At 36.9% G+C, this 15661-nt stretch overlaps 1 protein-coding gene across 5 annotated transcripts in view; it reads right to left on the minus strand.

Moving 5' to 3' along the window:
- Nucleotides 1-15661, minus strand: part of INSC (INSC spindle orientation adaptor protein) — a 126176-nt gene that overhangs the window by 13734 nt on the left and 96781 nt on the right. For all 5 annotated transcript variants that reach the window (XM_053945834.1, XM_053945832.1, XM_053945835.1 and 2 more), the window contains 2 exons: nt 3258-3429; nt 890-1068 (listed from right to left, as the gene is read on the minus strand). In XM_053945834.1, the coding sequence (XP_053801809.1) occupies nt 890-1068; nt 3258-3429 (351 nt within the window). The remainder of the gene's footprint in view (nt 1-889; nt 1069-3257; nt 3430-15661) is intronic.

A 15661-nucleotide genomic window follows, 5' to 3' on the forward strand; every position in this document is an offset into this window, starting at 1 on the left:
TACTTCAGAGCTGTGAAAGGGAAGATTGTGAGGCTTGAATGGTGGACTTCTAATTACAGTCACAAGGTCTCATGAACAGAAGTAGGTTAAGGGAGCTGAGTACCAACCTCCATCCCTCAGCAGCCACCACGGAACCCTCAGGCCTCCTACACATCACTGCTGAGGCAAAATAAATCACTGAGATGCCAAATAAGCAGTGCCTCTGCACCATCCCATTGCATTTGAGTGCCTGAGAGGAGCAAAAGAATTCTCCCTGATTTCATCTGTGCATTATCATAGACCTTTAGTATTCTGTGTCCCTTCACTAAAAAAAAATTTAAAATACTAGTGAGAAGGAAAGGGAAAGGCAAAAGTACATTAGCAGTATTTGCCAATAAAAATTTGCAAACCATCTACCAGGCAGACAGGACTTGGTCCAAAGCCCACCGACGTCAGTGGGCTGGGGATCAGGTCCTTATTCAGCTTTTGGACCGAATTCATCTTTGAATTGACAGCTGTATATTTAGGCTCCATATATATCTTTGCCTCAAAGCTCTGTCTAGTCAAGTTTTAAATTCCTCCAAAGACAGAGATCCTATAACCTGTCTGGATCTCTGTGTCACTATTTGGCCCAATTCATGTTGAAAAACAATAAATTTTACTATCCTAAATATATGGAACTGCAACCTTTTTTTTTTTTTTAAATCAGGTTAAAGTTGTCATATTTTATAATACACATTAAAAAACATAATAAAAAAAACAACCAAAACCAAAGAAGGAACTGAAGGAGATAAAGAGGCATTATAATGAAAAGAACCAAGAAAGGATTGGCTATGTCAAAACAGACACAGTGCTGAAATCTTTTGCCTTTTACACAAATGTGACATTGACTTGCAGAGAAATTCCTCACCTGATCCCGGGAAAACGGAGTATCCACTATGCGTTTGTCTGAGCACGCTTCTAGGAGAATCTTCATTGCATTTAACTGGAGCAATATTTCACAAGCCATGGTATCAAAGAAAGTAATATTGGCAAGAGCTGCTGAAGCCAGCAGGAAGACTTCACCTGATGAGGCTTCTTGGCACAGCTCTAGGAATGCAGAAAATAAGCTGAATAAAAGTCATTCCTTCAATGCAGCTGTTAAAAGAAATATTTAAGCATCTGCAGCTTGCAATAGTGATCTTATTAGCTGATATGAAGTCAATAAATGTGGAGTTAAAAAAAAGGAAACAAAAAATATAAACTTAATTTTGTCAATTATGTAATATCATAGAAGGGTTTAGGATGGACAAGACTTCTAAGATCATCGGCTCCAACCAAGCCCAGCATTGCCAAGTCCACCACTAAACCATGTGCCCAAGTGCCACATCCACACAGATTCTAAATACCTCCAGGGATGGCGACTCAACCACTTTCCTGGCCAGAGTGTTCCAGCACTTATCAACTCTTTCCATGAAGTAATTTTTTTCCTAATATCCAATCTAAAATTCCCCTGGCACAACTTAAGGCCATTTACTCTTGTTCTATCACCTGTTACTTGGAAGAGACCAACACCCATCTCACTACAATCCCTGATGAACAATACGCTCTACCTAATATACCACTCTACTGGGAGTATTTCACTGCATGTTGCTCAAAATAAAGCTTGCTATAACTAAATGAAATCAAATACAGGAGGCAGAAAGCTAAAAGTAAATGATCCATATGAGAATAATTCCATCCTCTTCTTTAGAACACGGCACATGTTGCTTATCTCTAAATCTAATTCTCTGTAGTTGAAAATCATCCTGCATATTTTTCAACTTCAATAAGTGCTGAAGAGACAGCTACCTTTTAATCCCTTGTACATATATACTTTAACTAAGATGTGAATCACCTGGTAATAGGATTTCTGCATGGTTTAAAAATTAAACATATTACAGTAATTCAATTACTGAGTTATAAATATTAGAAGGAAAGTGGTGTGTGATTACCGAAATGGCTCTTGCAAAGTTATACATGTTCTATTTTTAACACTTACATTTCTTGGGCAGAATATGTACACCTAAAATGCCCGTGGAACTTAAAGAGCAACAACTGGGGAATGATCCACCAGCTAATACATTCTGGATAGGCTCTTCAGATTGGGCCTTGACTGCAGTATACTAAAATAACCCAAACAAATCAGGCCAGATACTGCTAGCTACAACAGAACCCAACTCAGCACAGGCTAATTCCGCCCACTGTATTCCGGGCAGTGTCGGGGCACAAGCTTCTCCATTAGTTGCTGGACATCAGGAATAAATTGTTCCCTTGATTTCTGCATCACTAGTTCTGTTTGGACCTATTGAAGAATGCCTAAATACATCTCTGATAATTCCCAACCACAACAGAATCCTCAAGCACTCATAATACTCTTTTTTTCTTCTTTAAAAACAAATAAGCAAACAAACAAGCAAACAAAAAAAAAAAAAAAAAAAAAAAAACCACTGTATTCAAATTGAAGTTCTGCAGTTTGACTGTAACCACAGGGTTCACTAGAAAAAATTCCAAATGTACTGAACTATTATACATGAGAAATCAAACTAGAAAACCCAAACAGTACATTCTGATTTGGAGCTCTGGAAAATTGAATTTCTAGACTAGAGAGAGGAGAATGCTTGAATGAAAGCTTCTGGTATTTGAGAGAGAGGGAGCACACTGCCAGAAATAAGATATTCCTCTCTTTAGAAAGAAATGAGAAATGTCATCTTGTTTTTCTAAAGTATCCTCACTGACCCAGCTTAAGGAAAGTCTTGCTGTTACCTTTGTCTCACTTTACCATGGATCAGGGGCCTAGACAAGAAAGACAGATCTTTCATTTTCTTGCAACAATACCCATAGATTACATGACACTCTATTTCTCCTCTGAATTATCATACAAATGCAGATGTAGTGGTGAGCTTGAGTCCTAGCAAGTTTGGAAAATACAACAGGCATAATGGTTTGCAGCTCTCAATATTCCTCTTTTACAGTCAAAAATCAGACAAGAGGATGCTTTGCTGAGTCCTCCCTGGAGACTCTTAAGATAAACTTTCACACAGACATTATTTTTACAAATATTAATAAATTCTATTCACATGGGGCCTGGAGTAAAAAAATATCATGTAATTGCAGAATTCTCTGGTTCAGAATTTAAAATTGTTATTTTATCTGTTAAGGGAAGGATGGTAAATATTATTTAGGGAATATTTCTAATGAAAGAGTCATACCCTAAGGTGTTACTTTATCTGGACTCAGAAGTCCTGTAGAGAACTTACTGACAAGTGCTGTCACGATTTCTTCCATATTTTCCAGAAAGCTGCTGAGATGCTGAGTGAACGTGAGATGTGGAGATGTGATCTGGGCAATTACTGCTGCTGCTTCTGCATGAGTAGCTTCAGAATGGCTGGTATCAGTGAGGATGTCAGCCAGGCACAGTATCCCATCAACCTATGGAAAAAAAATAGGCAGAAGTTAGAAATATTGTAGGAAATACTTTTGCAACTAAAGATGGTTTTCTATTTGTCTTTTCTTGGCAGTGACTAAACGACTCAATTTAATTTCAAAAATAACTTCAACTTGGTGGCCTTCGTGTCACAGGAAATTTCAGTTTAGCAATTACAAATGAGTTCAGCATATGAGTTTGTTGTCCTGGCAAAAGTCTTGCAGTTCCTTCTCCCTTAATGTTTCTGTGAAATCAATTTTGGTCCAACAAAGCCTTCCCTGACAGACATCTAAAGTTAAATATAAATCCAAAAATAAGCTCTGGTAAGCAAATGTTAATTGTTACTATGCCTCATTTGAGCTCTACTACAAGACTCAAACCTCAATGTGCACTAAGGTCTAAACAGACAATTTTTTTTTTTTTGCCACTTTTGCCTGAAATTGTCACAAAGCCAGCACAAGATCAAAAAGAATACTATTAAGATGACCCTGGCCAAGCTGCTCCTGATGAGCTTGCACAGTACTTCTATTAAAGCCAGGTCCACGCATCCCTTGCTTACTTCAAAGGGAAACAGAAAAATGAAAAGTCACTTAAATGTATGGTTTTAGAGTGTTTGAAGTGTTCTTACATTGTTCAGGCAAATAGATCATATACACATATATTGTTTATATTATAGGAGACCCACTGGCACAACAAAAGACAGCAACAGGGCACATCCATTGGGATCATTGTTAGCAACAAAACACAGCAAGGGAGTGTTCTCTGTGCACAGGGGCATAATCTGTGAACTTTCAAATTAATAGCAATGTGTTTCTCCCCATTTAACATAGCCGTGAATAACTTATTGCGTTGACAAACAAGTAGTTAGACCATAGGATCATTTAGGATGTAAAAGACCCCCAAGATCACTGAGTCCAGCCTATGACTGACCACCTTGTCAAGCAGATATGGCACTCAGTGCTGTTCAGTCATGGCGGCTGCACCACCTCCCTTGGGCAGTACATTCCAAAGCTTGACAACCATTTTCATGTAGGAATTTTCCTGATGTCCAGCCTGAACCTTCCCTGGTGCAGCTTGAGGCCGTTTCTTCTTGTCCTGCCACTGGCTGCCCTGGGAGAAGATGCTGACTCCCACCTTGCTCCACCCTCCTTTCACTGCGTTGCAGAGAGTAATAAGGTCTCCCTTGACCCTCCTTTTCTCCAGGCTAAACACCCCCAGCTCTGGACACTTTAGAGATACAAGGAGGAGTTAAGAAGGCTTAGTACTGAAATATACTTCAACACTCAAAGAAAAAACAAACCCACACACATTTGTATTGTACACCTACTCTTAGCTCTGTTGCTCAGACTGCATTCTCTGTAAACTCAAAGCTTCCTCACAATATCCATGTCAAGTCCTACCCATTATCTTCAAAAAGGGTACTTGGCAAATCTCTTATTCTCTTTTTTTTTTTTTATTTATTAATACAGAATGTTGAGTTATCTTAATTACTTACCCTGCAATGGGCATTAATTAAATTATTTGATAAGTACTGGAGTAAAAATTACCTTCTGTAAGATTATTCACTGGGATGGAGTTTTTAATAGGAAATAGACTATATCATTGAAACTCTAATAACACAGATAAATAGAAAAGAAATTATATCTCTATTTTTCCCCACATCAGAAATGGTATTTATTGTAGAAGCTCTAGCACTGGCAAAAAGAGAAAGAATACATTTTCAATGTTAAACATTTTCTTGACAAGCTTTCAACATTAATCTACCTACAGCAAAATATTTCCTCCTAGTTATGGCAGAATTCTACAGCTTGAAACAGCAGAGTCACATAATTCACTGGGCTTCAAAGGTATATTAATAGATCTCAGTATCAAGAATTAATCTATGTCCTCACAAGATGATTTAGTACCCAAAGTGTGCTAGACAATATCATATGCAAAACCCCACTATTTTGTCACCTTGAAATCTCCCCAGATCACACCTTGTCTGGGGTCCAAAGGATGTTAATAACAACAGGCAGTATAAAAAGTTAAACATATTCCAAGACATTGCAAAAATACTTGACAAGAAAGTTCTTCTAAGATCCACTTCAGTCTTCAGCTCTAAATTTACTGGTTAAAATTCACTTGGCCTACTTATATTCAATGACCTTGACAAATGACTTAAGAGTGCTTTTATGCTGTTTGAGAACAGCTAATGGCTTATGAAAGACAGGTACAAGTACACAGTTAGATTTTTCTATCACCAGTAATTGTGTAAATCTACATTAATGATACAAGCTTCTACTGCTGCACTCAAATTTTAAATCACATATTTGATTTCATTATTTGTTAAGCAATAGTTTTTGGAAATTGGGAGTTGCTGAATTGTGAATAAAAATAGCAGATAGATAAAATTTTATTCAACACAGAGATAAATTACATATTTTGGGTCTAGGAAAGCCAGCACTAGTTATTCTTCTTCCTTTTCAGAAACATGTAAAATACTAACAAATTCAGCCTAAAATTTTCTCCATACACTTTTCCCTGCCATCTTAAATATAGAAAATAAAATAATTCTACTTCAGCAGGCAACCCCATTTATAAGTGTCTAGCAATAAATTTTAAAATGACAGGGGAACAATCTAATAAAAGCACTTTAACATCCAAAAAGAAATTGCTGCTCAAAGCATTTTTATAATTAGGTTTCACACTGAAAGGAACTTTGGATGGCTGCCCTGTTTTCTGTTTAATTTTGGTGAAGTAATCAGCTAAATGTCAAATATGTTCATCACCTTGGCAATACAAAAGAACCAGTTAGCCAGATAATGCAAACAAATGAATTCCATGAATGCAACAAGATGCTGTGAAGCCCTTGCATTTGAGGAATGGCGTTCAGTAAATGCTTGATCACTAATATTTCAGTATTGATAACTGGAAAAATGCCAGGAACTTACATCCTATATGAACATAGCCCTGTTGTAGAAACTTAATCCAAGTGACAAAATAAATGTGTGACCATGTTACTGCATAGATCAAGTCTTCCGAAAGGAAATAATTTCTTTTTTTCTACAACAGGAATGAATGAGTTCTGGGGCAACAGTTTTCTTTCTTCAGTATACCTGCCCTTCCTCCTAATAATATTAAATAAAATTAGGCATCTGTTAAAGATACCAAGAGAGAACTTGGGATGGATGGCATTTATGACTTCATTATTTGAAATATTACACACAACAGCAACCTTAACTCTCTGCTTTCCACAAGGGGGTTTAAGGCAGTTTTTCCATGCCACTCTGGGAACCAAGACCCATTGTCTTCCTTTTAGAAATGTCTATGTTCATTTGTGTAAAATGCTGCTGAAGGCCTTCTCTCGTAGCACGACTTTCCCTACCATTCCTGTTTGCTCACTTAGCATTCAAATGATCCCTACATATTGGTAAAACTTTGGTCAAAACATTTTTTTGCCTTCTCTAAATTGATCTCCAGAGTCATTTGGTGAGACTGGAAAGTCTTACAGGCTTCTGTCAGCAGATTTCCCACTGTCAAATCCACGGATAACACTATCAGCCTAAATCTGGGTGCTTCTGGTAAGAACAACCAGCAGATTTCAAAGCAGTTTTGCAGAAGAATAAAATGGAGATGTTGCGATCCAGAGGTAGGGCAGCAAATGAGGAAACAATATCACAAAGGAGATAGCCCTTTAAACAACCTCAATTTTCCAAGAAGAGAATTTCAATAGCAGAGGCTGCACCCAACAGTCAAGAACTGATAGATCAGAGCTGTGTGTCTTCTCTCCTTTCATTCACACTGTGTAACAACATCTCCTACCTGAAGCCAGGACAGGTTAGCTGTGTAGGTGAAGACATGAACATTAGCAGGGCAAACTAAATACATAAAGGTGTATAAAAACCCAGACACATCAAAATTTATGGGATGAGGAAGAGGGTAACTCACTAAGAAGGCAGGGAGGGAGGAGTATCATATTCATCCAGCAAAACACATGTATTGTTATTTTGATGACTTGTTACTGAGTAATGAGATGATATAGAAAACAAAGTGATGCCATTAAAACATCTCCAAAAATAATCCCAAATAATCCAAACTACTGCAACAATTCCATGGCAGTAGCACTGACCAGTGAACAAAACTGCAATGATTTTTATAACTAATGCTGTACTACAGCAGCCAGGGCACCTAATTTAAAAGCCCTGTTGTGTACACCATGGAAGAGTGTGGGGATGAATAGAGGTTGAACAGTTCCCAACTCAGTAGCTTTGAAACTTCTGTCAATAACTTTAGCTTTGTACCTAAACTGGCAGTGAGTTGTGCTTTGGTTTGCAGCAGCTTTGACTACAGCTTCCCTTTAAAACTCCCCTCCTTCAGATGTGGTCAAGCTGTTGAAGAAGTATTTGTTCTTTCTAACGTTTATCCACCAAGGAGAAGTGTAAAGTTGATCTAGGAATATTGTTATGAGCATAAGAGAAAAGACATTTGGCTGTACCAGCTTGAAGGATGCATTAAATGTGGCAATGCCTGAGTAGCAACCTTACATCAATGCTGCAGGGAGAAACAAAGTGCAGAGCAAGATGAAATAAGAAGTTCCTTACTCTGGACTGTCTAGGAGCCGAAAGATAAACCCTGTGCAAACCCCTTCTCCCTGTGAAACCAAGAGGAAGCAGCCCTGCACCTCAAAATTCATGTTCCTCAGCACTCAGAGGTACTCTAAGCCTGTTGCAGATAAAAAGTACAAGTGGTTTTCAAAGAGATGATAGAGAATAAGTCATTTTACAGAAAGGATGGACAAAATCAGTAAGGTTGATATCCAAGATAAGACTTCTCCTTGTTTTTGCTTCAAGGATAAGAGAATAGCTGGCTTTGAACTCCCTCAATATTGAGGGCTGATATGAAGGGTAAAACAGTCTTTTAAATAATTTTTGTGGTTGATAAAAGAAACCAGGCACTGCACTGCTATTATCCTAGCAATATTCACATATTCCCACTCCCATAAATCACAGCATTACATTGCTTCAAACTACTCCCCACAAATATAAGTGAAATACCCAAGGATAAACTCAGCTTTCCTCCAATGTGATATCTGTCAGATTTCCTCCAATGTGATATCCCTCCATTTCTACAGGATAAACCCTGAGTGGCTACAAAGGGCAGGAGAAGACACTGCAAAGGAATTCCCTTGCAGTTATGCAGAAGTCACTGTAGTGCAGGTAGGTGTTCGCAGAACTGGGTTACATTGATAAAACAGAGGGAAAACCACTGGTCACAAATGAGCACAGTGGCTTAGAGGGGAAAGAAAAGGCATTTGCAATTACCCTTGTTCTCAACAATTGTTACATTTTCTTTCTCCTATTCTGTCAAGCAATCCCAATAATGACTATGTTACCTGTAGAGTCAGAAGCCTGTAAGACTAGGAAGAACTATTTATGTTCACATGTGATAAAGATTAAATTCTTGAAGTTATGTGACACATGACAACAAATGTTTCTCAGGTTCTTGTGCCCTACATTTTTGAGGGCCGGATACACCAGTTTGTTTTTAAGCTGCAAGAACCTATCCCTATTTGTAGGGTTTTCTTGGTATCTGCATCACAAATTCCAGAAAGTACATGCTTGCTTCTTTTAAATAATGGATAAGGCTTTATACATTATATTTTGGGGTCTGAAATCCATTAAAATGAAGCCCCACAGACCCAAAAAGGACTTGTCAACAAGATGAGAGGAACTGTCAAGTGGTGTACAAGAATGCTGAACAAGATACTGGGACATGAAGTCTGAATTAAGGAAAGATCATACATTAGTCATTTTCACATAGCCCTCATTTTTATTTACCCTGGGGGGGTTATAGTCTGAGAAAAGGAAAAACACCCACCTCGACTATGCCTATAAACAAACAGGGGCTCGGGGTTATGTGTAGCAGGGCACTCCAGAAAATGAGATGTACTGCCTGAAAAAAATATACTCCCGTCATCTACTTTTAAATAAATAATGTCACAGACACTTCATGGTGTGAGGGTAAATTCTCCAATACCTGGTGCCTTGCATTTAAAAACAAGAACACTCTTTCAGCATGTTTGATTACTTTGTATAATTTAATTTTGGTGTAGCGCCACAATTTTTATTTTCTAGTGTCTCTTAGTATAGCTCTTCATGAGAAAAAAAATAATCTCATGCACACTGCATTTTTTGAGGACCCTCATTTTGCTACGGTAATGAGAAAGGGTTTCTATCCAAAAAGAGCAGCATGGAGGTGACAGCCACTCATTATCACCTAATCTAACTCTTCATAGTGTCTTTCCTTTCTCAGGAAAACTATCTGATAATCTTCCTGCTAGAATTCTGGATTTGTTCAAGTCAAAAATTGGAAACCTTAATTATGCTGTGGATTTAATTAATAATTTTAATTATCCCTGTTGTTATTATTACTGTAATTCGACATACAACCTCTCTCATTGAATTAAAATTCTTGACCAGGTGTATAGCACTGTACCATGACTTGCATACAAATACAACCCTATTCTATTCTCAAATTACAACAATAGAAACACCACAGTAGAAAGCAGAGTTACATTAGAGAGGTAGAGAAAGTGAGCAATGGACATGTATAGGATGTTGTGCTTTTTTTTAACTCTTATTTTAAATATGAGATTTTTGCAAACTCTTTTAAGAATAAGATCCTTCTGCAAACAATTTTCTTGCATTTCTTATTTCAATGGTGTCAGTTTAGCCTAAAGAAAATCCACTCTCTAAAATGCAAGGCTTCTGCAGTGTTTCAATCATATGTACACTAATCAAATGCACTATACTAGTAGAATATTTGTATAATGTAATGTATTAAATATACACAGTAACTTGCTCAGAAAAATGCTTTTACGTCTAAATTCACATAGTTACCAAAACTGACTCAGTGCTTTACTCATAGTTCTTTTCCCAACATTTCTGTTGTTGTTAAGAACAGTGCTATGAGGCACCAGGCATTAATAGAATTGTTTGCTACATTCATTAATTCACAATGGCTGTTCAAATATTTTAATACATTATTTTAAATAAATTAGCTCCAGAACCAACCTTCGATGTGCCAGATTTTTATTGGCAGAGACTTTTTACAAGCAAGTTATAGCATTTTATGATACCCATTTATAATGAAAACACTCGCAGTACTTTTGCTATAAAACTTTTAGCGAGCAACTCAATAAGAGTTCATTCGTGTTGTAATAACAACAGAGGAAATTGCTCCCTTTATTTAAACAAAAAAATTTTAAAAAGTGAAAAAGGGGTAGTTTTCATCTGGTGAGAAATGATAGAACTTTATTGGCTGCAGCAGACCCAAGTTATTTGGTCCTAAGATTCCTCTCCTGACAGTTAGGTAAATTTCCTTGAGTCTCCTACAAACATTGATTTTGTCTATGATTACAGTGGCAATAAAAAAATTTCAGAATTGCTTTAAGCCTAAGAAATTCAAGTTTAAGATCAGCTGTTCACATACAGTCTTTATGAGAAGTCAGAGGTCTACTAGGAGTCATCAGGTAAAGTGATCTCAGATGTTTTTCTCTCCATTAGCACCTTTGAGTGCTGCTTTTTGGACAAATACGGTTGCTACATTGATTCTATATTAGAAGAAATAAGGACAATCCTAAGACGCTGAGAAAATTGAATATTTTTACAAGCTGAATTTTGATTTTTTTGTCTACTCAATATTCTTTACTGAGTAGAAGAATACTGCCTTAACAGGTCTCAGCATAAAAAACCCCTCTTATGAAAAATTATAAACACATATATTTAAAGTTAAGCTAGTGTTTGAACTAGGAGGAACAAAACCACAAATTTTGTTACATTGCAGTAGAGATTGTTCTTTCAGTATATGAAAATCCAAGGATAAGTACCATACAGCACTTTGATACAGGGGCAGTTACAATCTGCATTCAAAATCATACTTCCAAGTCAGCTTATTTTCATAAACTGATCTCACATCAGAAAAACAGGTCAGAACCGACTGAAATTGAATTTACCTAGTGAGCAGATTCCAGCTTCAATATCCCAGGATCTTCTCAGTGTATTTTGGATAGATAAATGTGGAAATGTTATGTTATGGCAAAGATAAAACCCCAGTTTGCCTTATTTTAGCTGCTTATTTTACATCTGGGAAAACAAATATGTTGTTTAGCAAAATTCCAAACACTGTTCCGATTCTGTCATCCAGCCACTACCTGTTTTTCTAATATTGTCCCTAATCCATAAACCAGTTTTCTCATTCTTAGAAAAATGCAAGGGATGTTATGGCAGAAGGAAGGTAACAGCTCCAAAGTACTAAATATTAGTGTTCCCCAATGACACACAAGGCCCACTTACGAGCAGTAACAACTCTTATTTCATACTCCAAACCAACTGAATCCCCCAGATCTGTAAAGCTCAAGTCTGGACTAGAAATTTCACACGACCAAGCTGCATTCTGCCATCTGCCAGTCCCTAAAGAACAGAAGAAGAGCCACTGCAGGTCTCCACAGAATGGTATTTGGTTTCCCCTGGATCCAGGAGAGCTCCCAGGATTAGGATCTGTTCTGGTTCACAAGGAATCAAAAACAACATAATTGGACATCTAGAAGTGATACTAGAAAAGGGTGACAGGTAGGATTCTGAGTTATATGCACATCATTCTGAAACCAGAGCTACTGAATCCTTAAGGCCAAAGAATGTAACTTTAAATCAAAATCTACCAGACTTTTAGAAAGAACTCAAATTTGAGACATCCAAAAGAAGAAAAATGCTGTTTTGAAGGACAGTGCCTTGCCTAGAATGAAACTATGGTTTACTGGATTTTCTCCTAAGACTTGCCTTCTGTGCACTCCCCATTCCCAAAAGCATTAACAAATAAAATCTATATCATTTGCTAGGCAATCTAATCTAGAATAATTCAGACTGTAAATAAAATATTTCAATGGAAATATTTTTCAAATATTTCATCTCCACAGCTGACAAAGAACAAAAGGAAGAAAGAACTGTGGACATTCTATTTATATTGCCATCACATCTCAGACTACAAGTATGTCCAACTTCACTGGGCAGCAGGCAGAGAGTCCTGGTCACATCCTTCTTGCCCTTGGGAAAGTGTAACAAGCCTGAACTGCTACTGAAAGCAATGATACCAACTGCTAGGGAAAAGCCACTGCAAAGTCTGTGCTATGTCTTTCCCACTATTTTTTACCAAAGATTAATTTAGCATATGAATTTAACTTTTATTTTTTTGAAATTTACTTTGACTGATGTCTGATTAGGAAAGTAAACTATATAAAACAGGATTCAACATAAACTAATTATACCAAATTCAAAGCCAACAAGGATCCTGGAGGAAAAAAAAAAAGAATGATCAGTGCAAATGACTTTTAAAAATATTCCCCATGTTGTTTATAATTAGATTAGTAGCCTCCAAACAAAAAATTCAGGCCAATCTCTCTTACATGTTTTATTTTCCTCTCTACACAAGAGGAAGAGATGTTCTAGAAAAGAACATTCAAAACTGTCTAGAAATGAGTCTCTTGTGTGTTAAGAACTGCTGGCTCTCACACATTCCACAGATAAAGAGCATGCCTCAGGCTTGATTTCACCCAAAATATGCGAAAAGTACCTTGCAATTGAGGCATATTAATGATATGACAAACTGAAGGTTTAGCATTCTTCAGTGTAATTAGGAGCTATCAATAAAAGTCCTTGCACCTAGACCTAGTTAAGCTAAGAACTCTTCCACATCCCATGTTGTCCCAAAAGTAACTACAGGACTTTTCAGGTATGAATACTCTCAGACTGCCTAGGGACTTAGGTGTTCTATTCACAGCATCTGCTCTAAAGTTCTGTATAAAATCTAAATAACAGTTGTTGCGCTGAACACATGGGCTTTTGTTTTCAAAATATTTATAGAATTGCCAGTTTTTGAAGCAACTCTGTACATACAACAGTTAGGATAAACACGAGGGAATACAGGAGGGAGGGCTTGGATAGTTTGGTTTTTTTTTTTAATCTTAATTTGACTAATCTGAATTGCTTGGTAGCCAAGTTTGGGTTTGTTTAAATTACGTTTCTGTCATTAAAAACCCAGTTCAAATTGCACTGATATTTTAATGCACTAGGTGGCATAATGATATTCATATTAGAGAAATTAAATTATTCACCAGCACCCAGATACTTCGTTGGATAAAATTAGCCACCCTTTCTGCCACCCTTCTAGGCGAGGTTTTGTCTGTGACTATGATTTTTACTAACATCCATGTCAAATACCAATAACAGTTATTTCCATATTGCTTCCCATCAAAATAACTTCTATGTTGCCAACAGCAAAGATTCACCATGAACTCTGGAGATTCATTAGTCCCACCACTGAGCAAAGATATTTCTAAAGCAAAGTAGATCCAAACCACCTTCTCAATGGTCCTTGCCATGACAGAAAGTTAATGCTTCCCACTCCTAATACACAAAACCTGCAGGGTAGCTCTGTCCATCCCCATTGCCAACCAGCATGGACAAGTCGCCCAGCAGCAGCAGAGACGTTGACTGGCCTTTTACTGACACTTATGGTTTAGATCTTTAGTTGTTTTAGGGAAGAGCAACTTTAACCAGAAGTAAAATACAGGAGTCACTACAAAGATGAATGGCCAAAGTAAATGGAAGTACTTATTCCAAAATAAGGATTTTTAAGGAAAGGGCAAATGGTTTTGTTCAAAATAACTGGCCACAAACCATTCTTCTTAAAAGAAAAAGAAAAAGACCAAGAGTCTAATCAGTCAGCTTTTAATGAGTTTTAACTGATCGCTCTTAATTCTATTGTAAATCTTAGAATCAATGTTACTGAAAATGTTTTTGACTGTTATATCCTTGCCTATCTCTCTCTCTCTATTATTTTTTCTTTATTTAAACTAAAAAAATACTAATTACTGGTATAGGCTTACTCTTCTTTTTAGGACTAGAAGGATCAGAAATCAGCACTCATAGCTTCTTTAAAAAACAAGAGAGAAAAAGAAGGAAAAAAAGACAGTGTCATCTCAACTTAAAATCACTTCCTTTGCCATTACCACTTTCAGCAATTGTCATTCTTTGTCTTTTGGGGTTTTTTTCTGTAAGAAAAATCAATTGTAATTACATGAGTATGTCTCAATTATCTGTCCTTTTTTTTTTTTTGGCTGAATGTCCTGATCTGATTAATTGGACTTCTCTGTCCTAATGTCTTCTCCAATACCTCGGGTCCTAAGTGCCTTACCTTCTTCATACATTTTGTGGCAAGTGCTTCATTTTTACTGGTTAATACAAGACATAAATTCTTCTAGCAAAGAAATGTGCCAAAAATTAGATGCAAATGTTCTATTTCATGTTTAAGGGAGCTTGAAGGGAAAATGAACCAAAGGAGACCAGTAAACACAGAAGTTTTACTCAGAGTAACACCAATATCATTAATACACTGGCAAAGCTGGTAAAATAAAGATGCAGGGTGTGTTTCTCATCCTCATCTGACACAGCCACACAGAAATCCATGGGCTGGAAAATTCAAACACCACCAGTTCCCTGGGACAAAAGTCATCAAAGATCATTTTCTAAGTGAGGAGAAAAGCAATTTGTCACAGCCTTTAAATACATAAATAAATTTAGCTAACTGGAGCAGGAAGTCAGTCATGTGTCTTCATCCATGAATATTTCTTAGATGAGATCCTGCAACTTGTAACCCAGTTCTTCTTCCAGGATATAGGATGAAACAGGAGCAATCTTTATAAGTAAAAGGTGACTTATGCCTTCTAACTACTTTTCTCAGAACAAATCAATTATATCTTGCTGAAAAATAAATTTCAAACCTATTCTAACTGTTCTGTTGTCTTCCATTTTGTTATAATTACGTCTTCAGCCTAGGCAGTAGTAAAACATCATGTTTGGAGCAGCCATGAGGTTCACATTACATATCTGGGGAAGGTTCTTACTCCTAAGTAACTTCATTTCCCTTTCATAACCTGTGCTATGATTAAAAAAAAAATGAAGATAAAAACTTACTTACCTACAACCACATGGTATGTGGCTATAGACCATTACAAAAATGCTATTTATTATCCTTCAAATGAACTTTCATTTCTCTAGAAATTGAGACTTTCTCAGACTTAATAATAACCAGATCAACAGAAAGTCCTGGAAGGTGTTTTCCTGTATCCAGCCACTCTTTGTAGATCTAGAATAATTCCAGCATGAACAAAAAGCCAAAGCCTGCTGTGCTTATAACAAA

The sequence above is a fragment of the Vidua chalybeata genome, chromosome 6 (genome assembly GCF_026979565.1).
Source record: "Vidua chalybeata isolate OUT-0048 chromosome 6, bVidCha1 merged haplotype, whole genome shotgun sequence".
In the NCBI taxonomy this organism is placed as follows: domain Eukaryota; kingdom Metazoa; phylum Chordata; class Aves; order Passeriformes; family Viduidae; genus Vidua; species Vidua chalybeata.